This window comes from Manis pentadactyla, chromosome X, assembly GCF_030020395.1.
Source record: "Manis pentadactyla isolate mManPen7 chromosome X, mManPen7.hap1, whole genome shotgun sequence".
NCBI classification, from domain to species: domain Eukaryota; kingdom Metazoa; phylum Chordata; class Mammalia; order Pholidota; family Manidae; genus Manis; species Manis pentadactyla.
Genome location: NC_080038.1, coordinates 14,296,662 through 14,323,061, shown reverse-complemented (window position 1 = coordinate 14,323,061; position 26,400 = coordinate 14,296,662). Strand labels below are relative to the sequence as shown.

At 42.7% G+C, this 26,400-nt stretch overlaps 2 protein-coding genes across 2 annotated transcripts in view; one reads left to right on the top strand and one right to left on the bottom strand.

Annotated features, from left to right (window-relative positions):
• MAP3K15 (mitogen-activated protein kinase kinase kinase 15) overlaps positions 1-1,326 on the top strand; it is a 118,975-nt gene extending 117,649 nt beyond the window's left edge. Inside the window, 3 exon segments of the mRNA XM_036912775.2 lie at positions 427-534; positions 617-693; positions 1,239-1,326. Coding sequence (XP_036768670.2) covers positions 427-534; positions 617-693; positions 1,239-1,326 — 273 coding nt within the window.
• On the bottom strand, positions 298-15,399 carry PDHA1 (pyruvate dehydrogenase E1 subunit alpha 1). The gene is made up of 11 exons (XM_036912859.2): positions 15,214-15,399; positions 9,277-9,336; positions 8,562-8,735; positions 7,694-7,820; positions 6,921-7,012; positions 6,072-6,164; positions 5,516-5,671; positions 5,284-5,355; positions 3,667-3,734; positions 2,696-2,804; positions 298-2,367 (listed from the first exon to the last, which is right to left on the bottom strand). Exons 1-11 carry the CDS (start codon positions 15,268-15,270, stop codon positions 2,203-2,205), a joined length of 1,173 nt encoding a protein of 390 aa, XP_036768754.1. The 5' UTR covers positions 15,271-15,399; the 3' UTR covers positions 298-2,202.
• Positions 15,400-26,400: the final 11,001 nt, after the last annotated feature.

Sequence of the window (26,400 nt, the reverse complement as noted above, 5' to 3'; positions counted from 1 at the left end):
CTACACCTCAGTAAACCTGCCTACTTCATTTTGGGCCACTTACAAAGGGTTACAGCTACCTCTTGGAAGGTGGAATAGATACATGCAGATGCAAACATCTCAATACTAAAATTTCTTTCCTTACCTGAATTCCAGTGCAGTTAAGCATGTGATTCTTTAGAAAAGGCATAAAGATAGAAGGCATTTTAAATGGTAGACAGACAATATGAAAGCCTATAGGTAAGGGAATCTCTGGAAAGTGAATCTAAGAACTATGGAGTGCTGGGCAATGTGTATTATTAGAGCAGCAGAGACAGGTTTAATTATTTTTCAGGTCACATTTAATACATTCTGGAATACTTCATTTCATCCAACTTGTTACTTCTAAAGAGGTTACTGTTTGTTAACATTAACATACAATGAAACAAATTACTGATCATTACAGAGACCACAAAGAACCCAGTGTTACCTCCTGGGTCTAATAGGCAGGAAATAGATGAAGAGCTTGTAGACTGGTTGCGACTGCAAGGAGCAGATGTGACTACAATCCAAAAGGTAAATAAATGTATAACCAAAAAAACCATTCCTGTGCTATTATTATGAAGCTGCTTAATTAACTCATGCATTTTTGTTTCAGATTGTTGGAGAGGGTTACACACTTTCTGATATTCTTAACAATGTTACTAAGAAAGATCTAAGATACCTTAGAATACGGTAAGATAGCCTCAAAACACTTTATGTAGTAGAAAATTACTTTTTTCACATGTTATGCTTTCAGGTAAAGCAGCAGAAAACAAAAAGTGCTGGTAACCTTCCCCCCTTCATTGAAATTAATTCCTTTTCCTATGGCTTAGTCAGAAAACAAAAATAAAACTACCCTACCTCACCCCCGACTCTGGAGTTTTCCCAGGTTCAAGCTGGGAAAAAGCCAGGAGGTGGCAGAAGCTAAAGGCCCAGTAGGCAAAGGGAGAGAAGTAAGGAGGTGAAACAGAAGAGCTCTCCCCCTTCAATCTTTGGCCATCCTTGCCTGGCTGGGAGTGAAGTGAGGAAAGACACAGATGCCAGTATGACGGACCCAATCTCTTCTTTCTGTAAATTGCAACCCGCATTCTTATTCCCATGTCCCATTCCTGCTGGGGCACAAATCTGTGAAGAAAACATACTTCTATTTCAGTTTTTAAGTCAGGGAATGCATTTTGGCAAATCCAGACAAGTCTAGAATTATTATATACTAAAGCCAACTCTTGTTTGTTCCATAGTGGTGGGCTCCTCTGCCAGCTGTGGACTGCAGTGTCCCAGCACAGAAGACAGGCTAAGTCCCTGGCAACCTGCAAGCAGGCCCCCTAAGCCAGGGATACAGAGCAAAGACCCAACATTTTTGTTGTAAAAGCTGCCACAAATGCCACTGTGTTGACACCAGGAAGACACCATTGTTCAACAAATTAAGAATTACCAAGATGGGTTTTGTTTTTGTTCTTTTTTTTTTAACCTATTATTTATCAACATGTTTCAAAAGTGAGTAAAAATTGTATGTATTATTGTGAACCCTAGTATTTTGAGTATTATTACAGACGTCTCCAAAATGAATTTTAAAATAGACTTCAGTGGAAAAAATCAGTACACTTTATAGCAGTTGCTAGGAAAGTGAAACACCACGGGGTGTTTATCACAAAGGCTGGGAATCATTGGTTTAGGTCATACATAAACTGGCATTGCACTTAGATAAGAATAGGCCTTGTAGTTAATGATTGATGATATGAATGTAAGTAGAAAACTTAAGAAAATAGCTTCATATTTATATTGAATATATAAATGGAGAAAACTAAGTCATTTGGGCTTTGATATGATTAACTTAGAAACAGCATTGTCCTTCTACCCCTGCCTGGTATAATAAATATGGCTGTAAGGAGCAATGACCGTCAGTACGAACAGGCTCAGCGCCAACATGCACCCTAATTGGGGGTGTGTCAGGGTAATGGGAATACACCAGAGAGACGATTCCCCTGACAAAAAGGTGGCGGAGTTTTAGTACCTAAGAAGTATTACCTTAAGGAAGGTTAAGCAAGTTCTGTATCAGCTATTTCAGACCTACTGTAACATTCACACTAAACAATAACATCTTTTATTGCAACACTGTACCGACTACATGTAATTACTATCTTAACTGACATCCTTTCTTTTTATGGGTTTTTCCTCAACCAAGTTGAGAACACAGAGTTCCCATTAACTGACAGACTTAAACTTGATCCACTGATTTGTACCCCGAACTTCAAAAGGCGGATCACTGCAGTAGATATGATGGCCTAGTTCTTCCAAAGGTGGTTCGGGATCAGCTGTGGCAAACTGAGCGGCATCCTCAATCTCTTTCCTCACTTCAACATCAATTTCCTGAAAAATCAGATTGTAGTTCAGAAACTTTTGAACCAGCAGCATAGGTAACACCCAGCTCTACATGGACCCTATTGTTTGTGTAACAGCAACTACTAGTACTTCTAGATGATATTTTTTTTAAACAAATGACACAACACTGTCCTACACAGGAATAGACATGAACATTTATGAATTAATTAGGAAGAAATACTTGTACTTCTTGGAGTGTTTACAGACTTTGTCCTGTGAAAATACAATACCTACGCTTTCCCATTTACTTAGGTAGCTCCCACAAGGATGGCAGCTTTTTGGGTGGGGGAAAAATTGCTGAGAAAGGAGAGCCTACCTTTAATTCTTCAACACTGGCAAGATTGCTGTTCACCATTCTATCCTTCAGAAGCATGATGGGGTCACTCTTACTTCTTACTTCCTGAATTTCTTCCCGGGTACGGTAACTACAGGGAGGGAGACATGAGTAGGTAAGAACAGTTCCAGCACAGCAGGGCCACTCGTGTGGAATACAGACACGTTTCTGAAATGGACCACATCAACACCTATGTCACCGCAGGAATGCTGGAACCACAAAACATTAGACCGAGTTCTTTTGTTATCTTTTATAAAAAACACTACACTGGCGCTTCACCTGGCTTCTCTGGTATTGTGACAACAGGAGCCCTGTTTTTTATTTGTACCCAAGCTAGACGTAGGGCACGAAGGAAGTAGTGGAACCACTGTATGTGCCATTCCTTTCTCCCTTAAGACCACGGCGAACAGCGAAAACTTCCCAGTTCTTGATTCTATAATACATTTTTCCACATAAGCTAACATTTTCCCTTAGAATTCCATCCTCCACTCAAAGGTCAAAGGCTTGTTATGTCTTACTTTGACTAAATCTATTTCTTTTAATTGTGTTACACTATGGCATTGTGGCATTACATGCCAGAGTTACTAAGTGACATGCAAAACTCCTATTCCAACAATCCTGACTCTCCCAGAGGAACATGCTGTGAAGGAATTATGGGTGATGCCCACAAGAGCTAAATGCCCCTAAGTACACTACTGTACCCGCAGACCTTTTTTGCAACAATTTCTCTCCAATTTTAACTGATGCTCCTGCTAACAGGTACATACCACATATATTGTGGGGATGTTCAGAATGTTTTCTATATTGGAACCAATTTATCGGGAGGCACTAATTTCAGGCTAAGACTCAAGTAACTACCTCACACCAACTCGTGTCTAGCTTCCAAAGGAAATGTTGAAATGCTTGGCTTTTTCATGTGAGCAGCACCACACTCAGATTTCCCGAGCTCCTACCTGACTCCAGGATCACTCATGCTGTGCCCATGGTAACGGTAAGTCTGTAGCTCCATCAGTATGGGCCCCTGAAACAAGTCAGTGGCTGTTAGGTGAGACAACAGGCAGAGCCCACCACCAACCCACGGTCTCCAGTGCACACCCTTTCAGGATCACAGATCTTTTCACCACATCTTCTAGAAATTAGCTCACTAGTCAAGAATCTATTAGTTGGCTCATTCTTAAGTTATCTGTTCTCATTTCTAATGCCTAATTATTGCATGCTTCATTCTTCTAGTTTTCAACAGGACCTTAATAAAAGCAACCTGCTACCGACTGATGTGAATTAAAAAGGCATTGAGGGTGTTGTAGAGCCCACTGACAAAGAATTGACTGTTTCATCGGCATTGTTTCATATTTAACCCTGTAAAAACAGCTTAGATTTAATGAAGAAAAACCTATCAGGAAGCAGGTGTGGCAGCAGGAGGGGGATGACTTTATCTTCAGGCCCCTACCTGCTCTGTGCCTGTTTCCTCATCTGCAAAAAGACCCTCAAAGTACTGCCAATTAAATAATGCATAAAAAAATGCTCCATGCCTTGCCTATGTCCATCCTTCAGTAACTGCCACCTGCTCTTTTTTATGTCATTGCAACCACTTGGAAGCTGAGTGGGTGACAATAATGATAAAGAGGTTTGAAGACCCTCCCCTAATTCCAAGCTCAGGTGGGGCAAGTCAACACATACTACAAACCACATAGGGTTGGAGACCACATACCCACATACTCCTTCAGGAACTGGGAGGGGACACACCACCGAGCACCTGGACCCCTAGTCTCAGAGTCCTGACGCAGACTGCTGAGCCCAGACACCACCCCGCCACCTCAGGCTCTATTTTATTCTCGTTTTCTCGTTTACCTGCTCTACGCTTCCCTCCCTGCTTTACCCACTTCCTCCCATTTTCATCACTGCTAGCCAAACCTTAAATCTTACTTGCAGTACTGTACACACAGACAGGGGAAGCCTCTGAAAGGTCAACCTCAGGGGCATGCTTTCTGGGCTGTGGAACACCCACGTAGGAGCAGAACAGCTTTCCACTAGCTCTCATGGCACGTAAGCCTCATTTTAGGCCAATCTAAGTGTTCCCTCTCCTGCCACAGCTGTAACCAAATGGCCAAGAGTGTTAAGACTGAAAGAGCAAGACTAAGATTACATAGTCTAACCACAGTATTTAATTCATAGACAACAAACTGACACTGCAGGGGTCACCAGTCTCTTCACTACTCAAGGGGCTTTCAATCAATGGGTGATGGTGGTTGGAGGCACATAGTCTATTTTGTCTTTTGGTTTCGTTAATGGTCATGATGAAGACAGGTGCAAAATGCTGAGGAAGCACTGGAAGAAACGATTTACCCCAAATGGGGGCAACATGGAATGTTTCCCAGGTGAGCTACCAAGACCAAACTACTTATGAAGGGACCCAACTCACGTAGCTGGACTCAGCCTCTCTCTCCCACACACCTCAATTAGCAGCTACTCCTGAATAGCTACAATAGACATGTGGGAGGTATTCTTTCAGCTTTAAGACAAAAAAGTATCATTTGAAATCTCTAGTCCAGAGGCTTAAGAGAAAGTCTTACCTTTCCAGATCTACAATAGGCAGCTGCAAATCTTGTCGCCTCCCGGACACACAGAATATCCATTCCATCTACCTGTTAATACAGAGGATGGGGCAGAGCATAAATCAAAGAGTTTAACCTTACATGACCTGTTCACACACTAAGAATATAGAAATCTTCAATTTGAGATTGTGAAGGGCACAGAGAGGCATCAAGCCACAGGGGTGTGCCCTGGCCCCCCAAGTACACTCACCCTCAGCCCAGGGATAAAGTCGCCTCTCTTATAGTAATCGGTGCTGGCTGCTGCTCTCTCAACAGATGTCCCCATCCCATAGCGATTATTCTCACAGATGAAAATACAAGGTAATTTCCACAAAGCTGCCATATTGTAAGCTTCAAATATCTGACCCTGGAAGTATGTATAAAAAGTTCAAGTGGTTTCCTTTTGCTATTCTTCTCTACATTTCATCGTCCACAAGTGTTCCTCTACCTGGCTGAGAAAGCTTTCATGAAGGATGAAAAGCCTCCCTTCTACAGCAAGGGTTAAAATGTGAAAAGGTCCCTCACCACAGAGTTTAAGCAGCAAAGACCTAACGGCTCTCTCAGGAGTGTGCTGCAGAAAGTGCTTGTGAAACATGCCAAGAGGAAAACCATTAGTCTGGTCATAAAACCAAATTTTAGCTTGCCATATGAATGGCTATTGCAACTAATAAGCAATATACTACTTCCCTAAAACAGAACTATGAATATTCAGCACTTTGAAAATAAAAGTGTCATCATTGTTGGAAAGTTAAGGGACATATACTTACCTGATTAGCAGCGCCATCGCCATATAAAGTCAAACAGACCTCATCTTTTCCATTATACTTACAGGCCAGAGCAATCCCAGCTCCCAGGGGCACCTAATGTTAAAGATAACCAGGAAAGGAACCATAGAAATCCATGAGGAGAGACATTAACTCTGAATGTTATCTCCTGGCCAGAATCTGAGAAATTACACTGCTGCTCTAAACTCTCCCTACCTCATGCCTACCCCCAGTATTACAAACAAACCAGTAAAGTAACATGAATAATTATCCTATTCTACTTCAACCATTAAATAATATTTCTGCATTCAAAGATTCAACTAATCCCAAAGAGCCAAAAAATGAAACCTAAGTATTTTTTTATAACATAGAATTTTAATGTATTAGTAAACCAAACAATCCAGATATGATTTTATGCTGTTACGTCTTCATTATTCGTTAACTGAGAACAAGGAGGACTACATAACCACAGAAGCTGGCTTGAGGTTCCAACCAGGCCTCTAACACCTCACCACCTGCCTCTCCTTGCCTGACACGAACGTCAGCATTGTCTACAGCAGGAGGAGGCAGGGCCAAGTGGATGGGACTCATGTACTGAAATACAAACTAAAAGATGAAGGTGTAGCTCCACTGCTAGAGGCTCTTGCTTACTTATAAAACACAAATACCTAAAAGGAAAAATTGTAATCATCCAAATCTATTTACTAAATGATTGAATGGTAGGGTATGAAGAGCACACCAAGCCCCCAAAGAACTGAAACACTTCAGAGGGACGTTCTCTGGAGGATGAAATACTGTAAAGACATGGGTCAAGGCCAAGGCGGAGAGCATGCAATCCTCATCCTCAACTACCTGAGCTCCGACGATGCCATTGCCCCCGTAAAAGTTCTTGGCATACATATGCATTGAACCTCCTTTTCCTTTAGCACAACCTCCTCTTCGTCCTAGAAATGGCAGCACACACACACATATCAAAAACCGAATATACAGAGCCACACCCCAACACTTACTTAGAGGCTCAACTATCAGAACTCAGAGGCCAATTCACTTGTACAAGCACCTGCTCCTCTATACATATTCCCCCATCTCCTGGTCTTTTCATAATGCAGGTAAGACCAGTTCCATGTCCTTGACCTTTCCAACCTTTCCAGCTCTCTAATCACTGAGTTTCCTTCAGATGCTAGCATTGTCCTCTGTACCTTCATTTTTTTCTTTTTTTGTTTGCCAGTTACAAATGATTTCTCCTATACTGGTACACTGAATAGTTCAAGAGTCAGGCAGAACAAAGGGAATATTAAGAGGATTCTTAGAATTTAAATTATATACAATGAAATGCTTCCACTCAATTTACTTTCTATGATGGCTAGATTTTTGCTGGCATGCTTGAGTGATAAACACTATTCTGATTTTCTAGCGCTACCCTTTTTAAACTTTTACCTGAAAAACCAGAAGACCTCAAAAATGGTCATTCACACAGAAGTACAACAGAGGTACCAGAGCACCGAAAGAGAGGGTTTTTTTTTTTTACTCAAAAAGGTTTTAATTTTAACTCATAATGCTTAGCATGTTAATAGGAAAGACTTGAAAATTTCTCAATCTCCCCTTTTTATAAATCAACAGCAAACCTGTAAGCTCTGTGAGAATTTCTCGGACAGAAAGCCCTCGAGTAAAGGTGAAGCCATGAGCCCGATAGGCTGTGATGAGATGGTCTGTAGGATTTATGCCCGCCTCCAGGCCCACACAACAAGCTTCCTGCATTAAGGGATGAAGCAGTGATGAGTCAATACAATACACATTTCCAGATAAAAAGTTTCCTAGACTATTATGGAACAGTTGGCCGAGTAGAACTCTTCATTAATAACCACAGAAAGTAGCTCTATTTTCTCATCAGAAACAGAGTACAGTGTTAGAGACCAAGCCAGAAGCTATAAACTGGCCATCCACAGATGTGTGCTGTTTCCTTTAAGCCTGTACTGTCATTTGGAAAAAAATCCTGACTCAGATGTCAACATTAAACTACTGGGGGAATCTCACATGAATATAGAGACTTCTGTCTTCTCTTGAAAAAACAAAGTGTTGGAAGCATTAGCCCCGCATTTCCATATGGCAGCAACTGGCTGGAACCCAGTTACAACGTCCCACCATTCTCTATTTTTTGTATACCTGGCCTTCTTCACTTATTTATTCCACCTAGCTGGTCCCTACAGACATCTGAATTTGTAGCTTTGGCCTAAACCTGCAAAACAAAAACCCTTTCCCTCAAAAGTATATCCAGTACAGGTCATCACAATGACGTAAAAGCATAGGAAACCAGCAACATGATGTGTGAATAGCCTTTAGCATAAGCTTCACAGTAGGTCTCAGCAGCCTCATTTTTCTTCTAAAATGCCAGACTCAAATCCCTAAGATGCATAAGGCAGAGTAAAAACTAAGAAATACAAACCCTACTTAAATTCCTAAATAACATGGTCTTACTACAAAGCTATCACCCACCTGACCATCACACAAGTGACAGAAACCACGAATAATTTTCTGCTTATACAGCTGATCTGCCTTCAGCTCCATTCTGCGGACTGTCTGCATCATCCTGTAGTATCTGAGCCCTTCCTCCCGGGTGAGCAGTGTGGTGACAGGAGGGCCTTCTTCCAGCCGGTGAAGATCACATTTCTGAAATGGAATCACACAGTTATCTTCCAGTTACTACACTGAAGATGCTGCCAACCCATTTTGAGATCTAACTCCATGGCAAACAATATTTAACTCAAAAACAAGCAGAGAAGCATGGCAGAAATGCTGCATATTGTTTCTGACTCCTTAACTCATAAAGTTCACTATGTAATGGGATAGGGTTTTAGAGGAAGTATTTCTAAGGTGACTCTTACTGAAAACCCCTAGATGCCAACTAAGTTATAAGTTGAAAGACAAACTTCAAAGAATTCTAAGATCTTCTCAAATGTTTTACTGAAACATATTCCAAATTTTGCAGTAAGTCTTTAAATTTTATAGCTCCTCCCTACCCCAGGAAACATCAGCAAGCTGCTAAGTAAAAAAAGTAAATTTTCTTGCTAAACTTCACTGAACCTTTGACTCTAGATCATCTGGGAGAAAACGATGAAAAAGCATGAACATCAAAATGTTCTATTCCAAAGGTGAAGCTGTTTACCAAAGCGTACCTGTGGAGAAATTAGCAAAGTACAACAACTCTTACCTTGATCTCAAATGTAGCATCGTTTGCAAAATTACGGGATGCCACCAGCACTCTGCTTGCCTTGAAAGACCAAAATATACAAATATATCAGTACTTTTTATTGTCTGTTGTTTCTGAAAGTCATTATTATTAATCAGTTATCAGGATGCAGCCCTGAAACTTCAATAAGCCCAACATATTCATGAACTTCCATTCTGTTCACTGTGTTGTGATCATGTTTTCCAAAATGAATCCATACTTTGGGCAATGAAACACAATCATACCCCCATATGAAGGCAAAAAGCAAAGAAAGGGGGCAAAAACCAAACCCACCCACTTAATCATTTCATTTTCAAAGAAGCTACAGTGAGAATATAGTGAAGTTAATGGCCAAAGTGAAGAGACTAGATCATCTGTGGGCTAGTCTTTATGCTAGTCTTAGTCGTAACCAGACGATGAGGAACCTTAAGCTTCACTTTCAGAATTACTCCTCAAATAAAACTATGATTCAATTCCTGTTTCAAAACAAACCAGTCTTCTACAATATGAGTCTGTAAGAAAAATATTTTAAATTACCCAAATTATGAGATTATTCTGTTAGTAAGAAATGTGCGAGACAAGCGATAAGAAACTTAGCGCTCCCTGACTGAAAAACAGTGGGCTTGAAGGATGTTTACAATTTGAACAGATGATACCCTACCTCTTGGACAGACTCCTCCTGAAGCCCCAGAAGAGAGATCTTCTCTACAATAGTGTAGCCTTCTTCATGTTTAGGTAGCTGTCACCACTTGGGTGGTAAAAAGCTGGGGGTTTTCATTCTTGCAATCAAACATACCTGCTCACAGCTAAAGTACTCTGTGATGGGTAATGTACAAGTTAGGCCACAAACATTTAACCTTTAGTATTACCGAACTGTTTTAGCCACATTCGGCCATGTTTTCACACAGTCATGAACCAACATGACTTCTTTTCATGGAAACTTACACGTTCTTCAGATTCCACAAAAAGTACTTCTGATGTGTTCGTACAGTCTGTATTACCTTACCATCTAACTTCTAGCCCTGGACTTGACCTTGGTGAGAGGGTTAAGAGCCACCGGTTAACTATACCTCTTATCTCTTCATTCATCAATACACCATTATCTGATGAAGCCAACAAGTAAACACAATGACACCGCTGGAGGAAAAAAGCTGAGGGGGGAAAGAGCAGGACAATGTCCCAAGGCTTCCACCATAGGCCCAGAGTAACCCCCAGTGCTCTCAAGCCCTGAGAAATGAACGCCATGATAAACTACAGCAGCATTTCCACTTACTCTAAGGTATTAAATAGTAACACCAACTTTAATTCACACAATGAGTTTGTTAAAGGATAAATTCCTTAAACCTGCTTGTATCATGTAGAAACTGGTGTTCCTGTCTTGATGGGACTAACATCTGATAAGCTGACTTAATTTTAAAGACACTTGCAAATCAAAGTTTCAAGCCCAAAACCACTGGAAAACCGACATGCTGTACAAGAAACCTGTCAAGTCCATGACAAACAGTTTCAAGTATGTTTTCCTTCAGCTAATAATAATCTCTTTAGCATCAAGACGTATAGATTAAAAAAATTAAGTACAGGTCTATGATGATTCTAAAACAAACCCTTTGAACACTCTAGTAGCTTGTGTTACCACACCTGAAGCCTGTGAGATGAGTGAGCACACCAGATCCAAGAGCCTGGGCTGCACTGAGCACTCTGAGGACATCTCAGCAATTATTAGTTTATGGAAACAATAATGAGCTGATCTGCTCTGTTGCGGGGAGGGGACCTATGAAGCTGGGTTTCAGCCCAGACACACATAATCTAGGGTTAATGAAAGGGTACCTCACCGCGACCCTCCTTACCCCACAACGACTCAGGAGACACGGGCCCACACAAGAGATTTTATTATCTGAAAGAGAAAGTGGCTGTCCCCAGAGAGAGGGAGCAGCAGCTCGTGGGTGAGGAAGCGCATTTTTAAGGAGTAGGGGTAGGATGTGTTCTGCTTTGGTGACTGGATCTTAAGGGGGTGGGCGACCATCTGGTCGGTGGTGATTGGATCTTAAAGGGTGGGGGTCTTAGTGCGCCCGAATTTGCCTTCAGTTAATACATAATTCTTCAAAATATTTTTCTCTGTGCCTTAGAATAATTACTGCGACATATGCAGGCATGCAAAACAGACAAAGAGAGGGGTGGCTCAAAGGAAGGAGCAGTAACTTTCACTGTCTCTTATCCTCACTTAAAAAATAAAGATTTGTGGGGGGGACCTGGTATAGGGGCGAGCCTAGTAAACATAATGTTCTTCATGTAATTGTAGATGATAACAAAAAAAAAAAAGAAAAGAAAAAAAGAAAGAAAAGGGGGATTACTCCCTGATAGAATAAAACTAACTGCAAATCACCGATTAATGCATGCTTTAAATATCCTTAATTTTGATCATTTAAAGGGTGTCAGAAGATCAGCTATGGAAATACATTTTTCTGATAATATTCCTTTCTCTTAAAAAAAAAAAAAGCAGTTCCTGTGTGGTGATTTCCAATAAGTTCTTCACAATGGTATAAAGGGCATATCAAAGGGTGGGGAAAGGGTTTGTTTGTGTTTATACAGAGGATCAAAGCCTAATTTGGCTACCCAGAAAACGAATTAAGATATGATATGAAGAAGAACTTCCAACACCAACATTTTCTGGAAGAGTCATTCCAGAAGATGATCATCAAAAAACTTCAACAAAGATCCTGGCGCTGTTGCAGTTGTAGCTGCATTCATCCCACCGGTTCCTGGACTTGCCATTGGAATGAGGAAGGAGATATCTAAGCTGGCCTGTGCATACAGTAAAACAACAAATTTGACTGCATCTACACTGTTGGAACTCAACCAAGAATTAGGAGAAGTGCAAGTTGCAGCGCTCCAAAATCTTGCAACTATAGACTATCTACTGTTAAAAGAACATATGGGATGTGAACAGTTCCCAGGAATGTGTTGTTTTAATTTGTCTGATTTTTCTCAAAATATTCAAATTCAGTTAGACAATATCCATCATATCATTGATAAGTTTTCACAAATGCCTAGGGTGCCTAACTGGTTTTCTTGGTTTCACTGGAGATGGCTGGTAATTGTAGGTCTGCTTTGGTTATGTAGCTGTATTCCTATTATGTTAATGTGTGCATGCAATTTAATTAGTAATTTAAAACCTATACACGCTTATGTTACTCTACAAGAAGATATGTCAAAGAAATAATCAATCTTCCCATGTTTTCTTCCATCTGCTACTTCTATAGCTTCTCTTCTTCCTTCCTAATTACAACACCTTAGTAGAATTCGTGCCTCATATCAAAATTACCGAGTATCATAATTCTTCCAAGTGGTAAAGATACCTCAAGACAAATGCTGGGCATAGAAGCCACAGGGCATAAATATGGAAAGAAGTAAAAAGCTAACCTTTTCAAACAATAAGGCTTCTCTCTCACTTACCAACTTTACATTTCCCTGTATGGCCCCGGAAGATGACTGGTTAGCCAGAGACGGGTAAGATTCCTCAAGGGAGGAACAACCTAAGACAGGCACAGTCGCAGGGGGGCCATTAGGTTGAGAAATTAGGGACCAACAGAGGGGAGGCTAAGAACCTCACCCCCCGTTTTGAGAGAAATCTTCTGCATCCGTGGATGTTTTGTTGCCCTTGTCTAGCTTGGATTAACACTTAGTCTATAGGCACACACCTGATCATCTACATTTGCCCTCTTACAGCACTAAACTATGTTTTCTACCTTTATCTTGCATCTACCTACCACTTCAGCATTTTATTAAAAATAATAATAATAATAATAATAATAAGGGAGAAATGTGAGATTCACATATAAATCAAGTATAAAAATCAAACGAATAATCATAATTGACCTGTTTATAGTTCCTGATGCGTGATCAAAACCGAAAGTTTCTGTGATATGACTGCCCTTGTACTGTTCACCATGTAAGAACTTATTCACTATGTAAGACCTTGTTCACCATGTAAGAACTTGTTCGTTATGCTTCAGAAGATTGGAGACTTGAGAATTAGGCTTGGGGTTGATTAATGATTGTGCATTGAGTCCCTTATACAGAATGTTATTGTTGTTAACAACCATATGATCAATAAATATGAGATGCCCTCTCAAAAAAATTAAATAAATAAATAAATAAAATAAAATGCTGGAAAATAAAAAAAAGCTATCAACTGATAAAAAAAAACAAAATAAATAAAATAAAGAGAAAGCAATGTTATGCACAGGAATCCATTTCCACTGTAGTAATAATCTCTCTCAGTAAGAATTTTTGACTGGGTGAAGTTATAGTCCTCTCTTGTTTTGTCTATTAGCAAACCATTGTAACCCAAAACTCAATTCCATTTGATTTGGGCTGTATTATACTAGTTTTGAAGAGGCCAAACTTTTACTGAGGTGAAGATGAAGTGCAATTTGCATTTCATGCCAAAGCACTGCTAGAAGACTGGAAAACACAACCCGGGGCATTTTGAACAGTTGAGAGAACAAGGCTCTGATTTTAAATGACTTCTCTCTGTTCAGAGGGACAGAAGAGACAGTAATTTGAAAAATCACACACAAATTTTCCCTTTCCTGTAGAACATCACCAATTCTATCGAAGTTTTTTAAATGTAGTCCTTTAAATTCAACATAATACAGCATTAACTAAGGCCCTGTATGTTTTATCTCCACATAAGTTTTTAGTTGAATATAAGTAACAGGAACATGTTTTCTAGATAGCCTAGTGCCTGGAACACACTAAGACCTCAGTAAACGTTCGCTATATCATGTGTATATGCAGAAGTAACGGTGAAATGTGCTTGTCCTTGAGGTAGACCCAGTTACAATTTAAATGCTAATAACTGATTCATCAAACTGTTTTGTAGTTATTTCAGTCAGTGGAATTCCTACAGGGGGGTTCACTTCCTACCTCTCCATGATCTCTGCCCATATTAAACAGAGTTGTCACCAAGTCCCAGGAGAGTTATTAGAGCCAGAATTGAAAGTTAAAGCTTGGCTGCAGTTATACCAAGTAATACTACCTCCCTATGCCTAGAGGTCAAAATGCTTGACACATGTTACACTTTTAAAAGCAGGAGACATAAACAGCGCTAACCTCTAATCCCACCCTCCCTAGCACCACAGTGGTTTTCCTTAGCTACTTTTAGAGTGTGTGTGTGTAAGGGGGAGGGCAGTTTCCTCTGGGTTCTGCTTTACTGCTCCTGAATTGACTGTCAATTAAAGCTCATCGTTGAGGGAATGGAAAAGGAAGTGTATTTCTGGGAGGCCTCTGTCTGAATCCTCCATAAAGCCGAGGGCAAGTGTTAAACGTATTCCAAAACGGGCACTCACACAACAAAACTGTAAAGGTATGCACGCGTTTAAGCCTCACAACACCATGGGTATTTGTATTACTTCCACTTTAGAGATGAGAAGACTGAGCACGGAGATGTTTAAAAAAAAAAAAAAAAAACTTGCCCAAGGTCACAGGGCTAGTAAATAGGCAGGTGTTCGGAAGGAGCCAGTCGCCGAATTCCACGCTCTTAATATATTACCTGGACCCTCGGTCAAAAGGGATTAAGTGAGAAAGTTTTAGACTCTGGACCGGGAAGGGGGTCAACTGGAGGCTCGAGGAAGCCCAAGGCTCCCTCTTCTGTCTGCAGCAAACCAACAGGCGCTTTTGGAGGCCGCGGCTGCCCTCCACGCGGGCCTTGCCGAGCTCCGCCTCCCCCCAGGCGGCGCCGGTGGGCCGACTAGACGCTCCTCCCGGGGCCAGGTGCAGGGTGCGCGGGGCAGAGGCAAAAGAGAGGCCGAGGGCTCTCCGTCACCCTGCCGCGCCCGAAGCCCAGCCAGTCCTCCGGCGTCGGGTCCTGCCTCGGTCCCACTCGCGCCCCACCCCGAGCCCCTCATGCTGCCTCACCGTCTTCTGGGCTACGCCTGACAACACACGGGAGACCGCAGCGAGCATCTTCCTCATGGAGTGCGGGCTCTGGCGGCGGCGGCGGAGGCGGCGGCGACTCGCGACCACCCAGACCGCGCAGCCCCAGAGTCCCCAAGTCTCCTTCAGGCGCCCGAGGCGGACGCCACGCCCTAACCGCAGCGCGACGTGAGGCGTACGGAGAGACGTCATGCGCCGCGCGGGGCCACGGGTCAACCAGGACGGCTCACAAAGGTTTCCCCGCCCACTTGAAAGGCCTGCGGCCACTCATTGGGTGTCTGAGCCAGACGGGGCGCGGCGATGGCTCCTCCTGTGCCCACGCGGAGTGCGGGTGTGAAGCCGGGGACCTGAGGACGCCTGCGTGGGAAGGTACGGCCCCGCCTCCAAGGTGCCGCGGGGAAAAGGCTCTCGGGTTTTGCGCCGCAGGTTGGCCGCGCAAGATTGGAAATCGTGCACGCCAATCTTGCAGTGCGCCCGTCCTGCCAGTGCTGCAACTTTGCAGCCTTCGCTCAGTACACGCGATGACGAAGATAAACAGCGTGGTCAGGGCCAAAGACGGAACATCTGGTTTCTATAAATGGTTCTGCCGCTCACTTGTCTTTAAGAGATCACGTAACAGCTGTAAAACGCTGCCCAGTCTACTTGGCCTAGGATCCAAAAATCGGTTCCCCAAATAAATCTTAAGAGATCAAATGGGAAAAGCCTTTGGCTCTAGTCACAGGCTCACAAGCTCAACGTGAGTTACAACTGCAGGACACAGCTAATGATAAAAGCACACACAAAGAAACAAACACAAAAGCAGCTCTGGCTTCAGAGGAGTTCCCGGGTCAAAGATTGGTTGTGCACTAGTGGGATTGCACTTCGTATGCTGTGTTCATATTTGGGCTCCACATCTTAAAGAGAATAATGACAAAAAAGGGTGGAATCCAGGGGACAGTGCTCAGAATGGTAAGCGGCTGTAACTGTGACTTGTGAAGAGTGATTAAAGGAGTCAGGGGAAAAAACTGACTTGGGGTGGGCTGGGTTTTGTTTGGATGACAGTCGACCGCCGTTGTTCAGTCACATGACTCAGGTCACCCGGTGGCATACTACAGGGCCCTCACGGATTGGCTGGGTCTCTGCTCCATATCTTCACTCTGGAACCCAGACTGATGGAGCTATCTCTATCAGGAATTTAACTTGTCTCATGGTAGAGGGAAAGGAGATCATTTAACCTGGCTTTCAAAGCTTCTACCCAGAAGTGACACATGTCACACTTCAATTTCCATAGACCAGCGCCACTTACTCAACCACATCTGAGTTCAGTGGGGTGAACTATAATTCTCCTGCCGGGGAGACCAGAGAATTCGGTGAACAGTAAAACCACAGAGGATGAGATACATCATTACACATTTTCAGGCCCATCATGTTCCAGGAGTAAGAGCTATTATATAAGTGTGTGTGTAAATTAAAGTATTTCAGTTCATTATAACAGTGAATTTTCTAACAATACGAATGATCCAATGAGCTAATTCCCTGTCAGCATTCAAAGCAGAAGCTCAAAGCATGACCAGCTGTCAGAATAGCTGGAAAAAGGATTTGGCCACTGGCAAGAGCCTGGACTGAGAGACTGTTGATTCCTTCCACCTCTATGACCAGGTTACAGTGAAGAGACTGCTCCTTAAAGGAGTGAGAGGGCACCATTAAAAGGCAAGTATGGAAGTGAGATCCGCCGCACAGCATGACCTCAGCAGAGGCCTCTGCTGACTGAATGTGAAGGGTGAAGAAAAAGAAAAGGCAAAGGGTCAGAGGCCAGATATCCAGGGCACAAGTGGCAGCTGGTCTGGATGCTCCAGGACATGTTAACCTGGAGGTGGCAGTGGAACAGCTAGCTATCTGAAGACGTCTCCCAGGAAGCTGGAGATGTAAATCTGGCTAGAAATATGAATTTGAGAGTTATTTGCATGGGGTGATACTGATTATGTATGTCTAAGAGCACTGTAGGACACACAGCCTTAAACCCGCTCACTCATTCAATACCTATTTATTGAGCACAGATTATGTGTCTGGTGCTGTACTAGGCACTGGGGCTAGAGCATGGAACAAGTAGAGTGAAGCTTGTCTAGCTCACAGAGCTTATAGTCTGATGGGGGTAACTAAGAAGTGCACATAAATATATTTATATGAACTATAGCAGTAACAACAAATGGTGTGAAGAAAAATTAAACAAGGTAAGAGGGTAGAAAGTAAGGAGAAGGGTCAAAAAGGCTCCTCCAAGGAGGCAACATGGAAGCAGAGACCCAAATGCAACCAGGGAGCCAACTGCAAAGATCCCGTGGAGAGCTTTTCAAAGGGACCAACAAATACAAATGCCCGGGGGAGGAAATAAACATTGTATGTTAGAGGAATAGCAAGACGAACAAGGGACTACAGTGGCATAATGCAGGCAGAGAGCCACAGGAGATGAGAGAAACCAGAACAGGTAGGGAGCCGTTGCATTGACCAATCTGGCTGCTGAGTAGAGATTTGATCACAGGCGAACAAGAGCACCCACATGCTTATTTGAGCTCTGGATATTTTCTGCTTCCTTGGGGAACTCAGAGTTGTAGGCAGTAGCAGACTGGATGTGAGCTGTTCTTTGCTTCATATTTGCAATAAGTAGAATCCTAGGTCTTTCCAGTAGAGACAGCCAGGGTGTGTATTTTTACAGGGGATTATCTGTCATGAGTTTATGCTGCTATTTCCAATTCAAATTCAGGACCACCAGGCTTTTACTTCTTAGATTTTATATTCATGCCTCTTTTCTTTTACCCTGAAAATCTTGGTTCTTAAAGACATTAGCATAATTATATGTTCACTTTCTCTGTGTGTGTAGTCTCAATAACGCTGATAACTGAAAGCAATTTGAGATTGTTTTTGGCAGTTCTTTTCATCCTGGCCTCATTACTGTTTCAGTAACCCCAGGTCATTCTCTGTAGGTTATGTCAGCAGCTTGGTATATGGTCAAACTCATTTGTTGCATTTCATCTCCATTTTTATTCCATTTTGTTTTATGGTTATGTAATACATTTATATGGGTCCAAAGTCAAAATAGCCCATAGCCATAATGCTTCTGCTAGCACAGGGTCTAGCACATCAAAAATGCTCAAATATTCCTTGACTTTTGCAACCCATGTATGATCTATTCTAAGTCATCCACTGGGGAGTGGCTCCCTCCAAGAAGTGCCATAGCATCTTCACAGGGGCCCAGGTTTCCTGAATCCCCTGAATCCCCTGAATAATGGGACGTGTGAATAATGGTGGGTATGATCGTCTCTTCCTATTAGCCAATATGGAAATGTGGAGAATGGAGTCCAAAATCTTCCCTATTGGAATGTGGGTGTGCTCAAGCCAGAGACAATGTCAGCATGAAATGCTGGGCCGCCAGATCTGTATTTCAGGCTGGGCGATGCCTTTGACCTACTCTACGCCATCTGGCAAGAGCTGGGCTGGGCCTCCTTCCCCCTTGGCCTCAGAGCAGACTGCATCACATGGCTTGTCCTTCCAGCTCTGGCCTCCTTCTCCCATCGTGCAGTTCCTGGCTGATTAGTCTAGCCTTAAGCTATTGTTAGTCATTTTCTGTTACCGAAACAGCCGTTGGAAACCTGGGAATAGTTTATGGAGAGGCAGCATAGCGTCTGGACTCTGGAACCAAGTCCTCCTGGTCTCAAACCCTGGCTCAACCCTGACTAGCTGTGTGGCTTTAGGCAAGTTGCCTAACCTCTCAGTGCTCGGCTTTCCTCATCTTTAAAAGGAGTGTAATGACAACATTCATGTTACAGGGTTGTTTTGAAGCTTACATGGATTAATATTTGTCAAGCACTCAGGATGCTATACTAGAACTTGGTAGATATGCAAATCTTTTAACCTCTTGGTACCTTGCTGTTCTCATTAGTTAAGCAAATTTTAGAAACTTCTATCTTCCAGGTGTACTTCGAAAATAAATCAGTTGAGTACTCAGCAGATTTAAGGGGGCTGTACTATCTATATAGTCAATAGTTACTGTTTGGGGGCCACCAACAAGTGCTACTAAAGGATAGGATCTGTGTCACTTAGTACTTGGCCAAAGGTCATTAAACAACCAGGCCAAACAAAGGCAGACGTGGATGGGAGGAGCGTGGTGTTCAGTGGCCTTTGCACTCATGGCCACAGCTGGCAGCTTCTTTCCTGTCAAGTTTTTCACCCACAGAAATCCACCAAGCCTTGTCAACTGCAGTACTGTCTTAACCATTCCATACACTCTGCCAATCTTAAAGAAACTAAAACCGGGATTTACTAAACACAAGGTAGGTGCAATTATGGATTTTACCAAATAGCTATAACATGGTTCTTTTATAAAGCATTTTCTCATCATTTTAAAATGAGCTTTTTTTTAATTATAAAAGAAACATGTTCAATGCAGAAATTATGGAAATTAAAGATAATTCAAAATTTAAAAATCACAATCATACAGCTCACATAAACCCCTCTTAATAAGTCAGTAATCAAAAAATATCCCAGGGATATATTTTGCTACACATTAAAACATTTTATAGAAATGAGATCAAGAGATAAGTAATATTTTTAAATCCTTTTCCACAGGCGATTAGATATTTTTAACAACTTGATTTTTAACTCCAAATATTCCCCTGGGGCTACAATCCATTCAGCCAACCCCCTTATTGTTGCACATTAGATCGTTTTTCTATTTTTAAAATCATAACTCATTCTTGATGAGCATATTGGAGCTAACACCTCATCCAAAAAAAATTTTAGGATAAATTTCTAGAGGTGAAATCGCCAGGTCCAAAGGCACGCAAACATTTTTAGGGCCCTGATTCGTATCACTACTTTGCCCCCAAGAAGCATTAAAATCCATTTTCAGAAATCTACCTGGGGCCCAAAGAGAACATTATACCTATAAAAGTCGGAATTTCTACATATTTTAACATTTTGTTGACTCTAAGGGTCTTGGTAAAGGGGCTAAAAACTGAGTCCAGTTCCAGGGTCACTTGCTTTCCGGACAGCACGGCGGGAAAGCGGGGCATGCGCATATTCGCCCGCTGGGCCCGGGTCCCCGAGCGGCTGCCGCCGCCGGGGGCTGCGCGGTCCTCCGCCCAACCTGAGCCTGGACGCGCGTTTCTGCTCTCCGCTCTCTTTTGCTCCTCGGACCGCAGTGATTCTCAGTGGCAGCGGAGCTGTCCACTGTTACTCGCAGTGGGCTTTTCTGCGGGTGGGAGTTTGTCGTCACAACGATGTGGGGAGCACTCTCGAACTTACATGCCCAACATCCGGCGCCGTGAAAACATTTTCTGTTTCTCTCGTGACTCTCAAATGTTCCTCTGGACCTTCGCGTAGGTGCAAAACCTGCATCAAAAAACCTATACGTAATGTCTACACCTAGACCTGAACTTCACTCTACAGAGAAATAAAAAATAGTTCGTGAATGAATTTTCCAGGAATACAAAGGTATTTGGTAAGGAAAATGAGGAAAGACTGCCTCACTAATTTGTTTGGTTCTGGGCTTTTCCAAGACTTGTTTACCATTGCAGAGAAATCCTATCACTAATGGCAATGCTGCTAGTGGCAGTTAACTCACCGATTTAACACCCTACCTTAGTCTACACCTGCAGCGGTCAGTCACAGCGATTCTATGCCCGGGTGCAAACATCCAACCACTTCATTGTGGCTGTTAAGTGGGGTTACAGCCAAGCATACGTACTCGTTCATAACACGAATAGTTACTGTTTGGCATGTACTTTGCTTTCATTTCTTCTTTACATTATACTCTCTTTAAAAATCTAAAAATCATGTGTGTAGGTAGGTGATGTTATCTGCAAATTGCATTTCAGGATTGTAAAGAGGGTGTTTAAAAATATTTGCTAGATGATGGACAGTGACTGTAATGGGGTATGTGGGGGGGGACTTGGTGATGAGGGGAGTCTACTAACATAATGTTGTCCATGTAATTGTATATTAATGATACAAAAAAAATACCTATGTATACATTTGAACAATAAAGTTAGTTTTATCTGTAAAAAAAAAAAATTTGCTAGAAAAAGGGGGAGCATTGGGCAGCGGTAGTATTGAGAGCAATTTGCTGCGACCCCTGGTGGCACACTCGAGCATTGCTTCACTCAACTGACGGTTCTTGGGCTTGAAAGCTTGCTGGCCCCAAAACGTGGCAACGAAATGAAAACTCCCCGAGTTGTCTTTGGCCTCCTCTCCCATTTGGATCCCCCCCCAACCGCACCCCCCGTCCAGGCCACACAACTAGCATTCCCTAAAGTGAATCCCAGTTATTTCTCAGAAAGGAGATGCTCCTGAACATGGTGTTCCTCTTAGTGTGTGGGCAGTGGAGCCGGTGGGATGGGGCCAAGGGAAGAAGTCCAGCCCTGTATACTTGTTCATATCTAGAAAATCTAAGCAAAGTTGAGGGCACGTCATAAACCATTATTTTTTCGTCTTACCTGCTCGTGTTTCTCAGCTTTCTTCCTCCATGCATAGCAAGGTATGGCATGTACTTTCAACACAGGCTTTTGTCTGCGCCGGGCCACTGGTATTCCCCACGGGTTGATGCCGATGCAGCTTGTTTGGGGAGGAGCCCAGAGTTGGCCTTAAATCCTTGCCAGGAATGGGCAATATTTATCAGTCTCTCCATATGAGACCACGATACTTTGCTCAGTTTCCAAAGTTCCTGGACTGGATTTTAAGGAATTTTGCAGTTTTCTAAGGGCGCCAGAGCCCAGAGAAAGTGTCCCTGCAGCGCCTTTCCTGGAGGGCGGCAGCGGCAGAAGCGGCGAGGATTACTCCCCACGGGGAAACAAGGTCCCCCCACCGCAGCACCGCTCCCAATCGAGCCTGGGTGCCTTTGATAAAATACTTAAGGGAGAAAAGCCATTCCTCCTCCTGGCAACTTGGGACCTCTGCTGTGAAAGACCAGTGTCTTCTGGTGGCCTAAGTGGGCATCTTTTCAGAGAAAACAACTAGAGTCTCAAACGGCCAGAGTACTTTGTATCTGTCATTTCTCTTGCACTTGTTTGTGGCAGGCATTTTGAAAATAAAGGTCCTCCTGGGCTTCCTCAAACGTGAATAAATAAGAAAGAAAGAGAGAGGAAAAGACAGTGGAGGCAAAAAAGAAAGGTAGGGAAAAAATTGGAAAAAGAGAGAGAGGACCTAGGTCGGAAGATGACTTTTCTGGGGGCAGAACCCTGCAGGGGCAGAGGCGAGGGGGAGTGGAGGGAGTCCACAAGGGGAACAAGGCTCCCTTCGCTGGCAGAGCTGCAAGTGCAGTGTGCACGCACCGCCTGGGCTCCTTAGCAGAGCCTGACTCCAGGCTCTGCCCCTCGCACACTGTACCATGTGTGGGGTCACATAGCAGAAGTCATGGCTTGTCCCTGTTGAGACCAGGCTGTGCAGACACCGTGGCCTTGGCCCAGCTGACCAGGGCTGGGAGAGGGCAAGGCCCACATGCTGCTGCTGCCGCAAGTGAGCAAGAAGCGGCCCAGTGGCCTTCAGCAGGCCTGCAGCCAGCCCACATCTGGGCTGCACCCTCTGGAGACACCCTGAGCCCAACACCCCAGCTCAGCCACTTCTGAATCCAGACCCACAGAAACTGGGATAATAAAGGCATTGCATTAAGCCACTATGTTTTGTACTGAAACAAGGCAGATGTCACCAAAGTAAGAAAGGACTGGAACCCTGGAGCCCCAAATGAACAAGGAGAGGTCCAGGTGAGTCCCTCCTCTAAACTGCTGGGCAACCTCTGTTTTAGATCTTCCTGGGGTATCGTTTTAGAGTAGGGCCTGTGATTCCCCTGGCCCCGATTCCCATTTCCAAGATCATTAAGAGAAGTGCTTGCCACAGCTTTTCATGTCACAGTGGGATGGAAACAATGCTATTTAAGTAGCACCATGGAGTAAACAGGCCAGGCCACACTTACACCAACCCTGGTCTCCATGGGGGCTCTGGCCTCCATAGAAGGTTGGGGACCAATAGGTCCCCATAATCCATCTGTGGCACCCAGTTAGGAGGGCCTGTGCCAGTTGATCTTTAGGGGCTTTTGCAGTCTTTGTCACCAGGTTCCTCAGTGGAACCACAGAACACAGAAAATGTTAGCACCTTATCTTCTCAACACACCCCAAGAGAATACATGACTCCCCCTATTCCAGATGCAAAAGAGAGGAGTTAGCTCATTACATACAGTGGATGCTCTGAGACATCAGGGTATAATCCTCACTTGAGCTGAGAGAGGTTGGAGAGTAACTGGACTTGCAAGTGAATCATGGCTTCTTTCTGGAAGAATGGAATTGTGGCATTTTAGAGCTGAAGATAGCTTTAGCAATGGCTAGTTCAGGTCTCTTATTCAGAAAAGAAAAAACTAAGGCCCAGATGAGTTAAGTAATTTGAGACTACATGGCTAGTTAGTGGCAGAGCTGAGACCAGAACTCAGAATTCCTGACTTTCAGCCTAAATTCTGATTATGTTAGACTTTTAATAAAGAGTGAATGAATGAATGTATGAACAAAACTTCATGTTTCCTAGATTTATACTGTCTGCCACTTACTTTAACATTATTCATTTAAAGAGTGCTATAAATGTGTCTGTAAATTAACTTTAATCTTCTCTACCTTGGTGGCAGTGGGTTAACTGGTGAAGGGCCCTAATCAGGGAACCACACCTCAGGGGTAGGTCTTTAACATTTGAAGGACCATAATCAGGAGTCCATATTGTAGAGGACCTACAGAGATCTTATCTAAATCTGCGCCAGAGAGCTTATTAATTCACCTAAGAAGTATACAAATGATTTTTAATTGGTGAAATGAGTTCAAGACATGTGATTGGCTCAAAAGATGATGAGGTATCCCAGCCCTTGCACAAACAGAGTATACAAATCCCATAAGCCAGAGGTCTAACATCTTTGAAGTAGTGATCTTGTGTTTGCCACTTATGGAAGACTCTGCATCTGACTGGGTCTGCTTTGGACTAACATTTCAGGATGAAGTTTGTCACAGTGCCTCATCTGCTTATGGGAACAGGCTATATGGAAGGTTTTGTGTCTGCATATGAATAAATGACTTTAACAGATTTCTGTCTCTGGTTTCTTTTATTGTAATAGAGAAGGAAAGACACAAATTTTCTGCCCGCTTCAATTATGAGGAGCTGCCATATTTATCCAAATGGCCTAGCAATATTGAAGGCCCCAAATCATTCATTCATCCAGTAGATATTTAGGGAGTGCATATCCTAGGATTTGGGGATAAGAGAAACAAAATCCCACATTGTAAAGTGGCTTAGATAAGTTTACAGAAAAATATCAAAAGCAACTGGTAGATTTAATCAAAAGGTATGCTGAGTTCTTTGGAAAGATTCAGGAGGGCAAAGGTTTCCAATCTCTACAGCATTTCGAAAACAAAACACTTGTAGAAATTAGACAGGAAAAAAAACCCAGTTATGTGTGAAACTAAAATTTAAGGAGTGGGTACTTCAGTGAATCTCTAAGTGCAGTCCCAGACAAGTAGCATCAGCAGAAACTGGGAAACTCATAAACGCAAATTCCCAGACCCCATCCCAGACCTCCTGAATAAGAAAGTCTAGGGGTGGGGACATGCAACTTTTGTTTTAAAAAGTTCTCAGGGTAATTCAGATGCCAAGCTTGAGGACCACTGGTGTACTTTATAACAAGGAATGGTTCCACCTGGTGGCATTCTTTCACAAATAATAGGAAACATTTTTTCTGCAATTGCTGTATAGTCTTGCCTCATGGCACTCTAACACAAATAATTGAAGACACATCTGTCCTGTAATTGCAGGAAAATTCCACTCTAACCTAAGTAATAAGGAAAACATCTGATCCGGAATTACGTGAAAATTCTACCTAGTGGCACTCTAATCTGATTAAAAGGGAAAACATATTTTCTGCAATTACACAATATCGCCACTGGGCGGCACTATAACATAATCAATAGATATTCTGCAATTACAAAAGATTCCACACGATGGCACTCTAACACAAGAAATAGAAAAGGCTGGGGCTGTAATTACACAGAAATTCCACATGGTGGCAACCTAAGATAAGAAATGGAAAAATACATCAATGACATCATACGCAATTTCCATGAAGTGATACTGTGACTTAAGGAAAAGAAAATCGTGAATTACTTTAAGGAATCTTTTTGGCACTAAAGTGAAAAATATATTGTTACCAGATACGTGGTAATAAACATCAGATTTGTTTACTTAGTGAAGCGTAAATCAAAATTTAGTACATATATTTTCAGTGCTTTGGACATATCTTAATTATAGTGCATTTTCTTGGCATTTTAATGGCTCGTTTGTATTGTCTCCCCATCAGTAGAAGAGCAGGTCTTCTAGGGAAGAGACCAAATACATAAGTTTTCAACTTTCCTCACTTCTACTACAATAGCTGACACATAATAGGGATTCAATAAATATTTATTGAATAAGTGAAATAAAAGAATGAATAAAGCTATGAGAGGCCAGTGAAAGTGAAATAAATGGAGGGAAGGAAACACCAGTAGCATGAAAATCTAGAGTCTTTCAGTTCTATTTCCAGGGCTTCTGTTTTCTACAGTTGGACAGGTAGCATGAAATGTAGAGGAAAATGTGATTGAGACAAAAAGAACAATGATTATTTAAATGTCTTCCAAAGCTGAGATAAAAAAACAATGTCAGTGAATTGAAAGATAAGAAAAATTAGCAAAGTTCATTAAAAAGGATGAAGTTCAGTGAGAAAATTAGGTTTGATTGAGTTTTCAATAGCCATTGAAACTATTTCAGTTGTTTAATTGTTCTGGAACTTGTTTTTTTTTAATTGAATGAATAGAAGACTGGGAAAACTGCCTGCTAGGGTCCCTTGAGGATTCATCCCCCTGGGTGGCTTCCTGCTCTTCCGAAGGCTGGGCTGGAACAGCAGCCCAGGGAGGAGGAAGAAAGAGCCTCCCAATTTGTGATTAACGGACTCAACTGGACCCAGGAGGCCAGAGTCAAGCTTGCGTTCTTGGCCTCCCGCCTACTCCTTCAGATCCTAAAGGACTGCCTTTTCCTCTTGAGCTTCCTTCACCCCTTCACAATCTGCTTTCCCAGCAGTCACCGCCCCCAGGGGTCACCTCCAGCAGCCACCACCCACACACCCTCAGAGCTTCAGGTTCC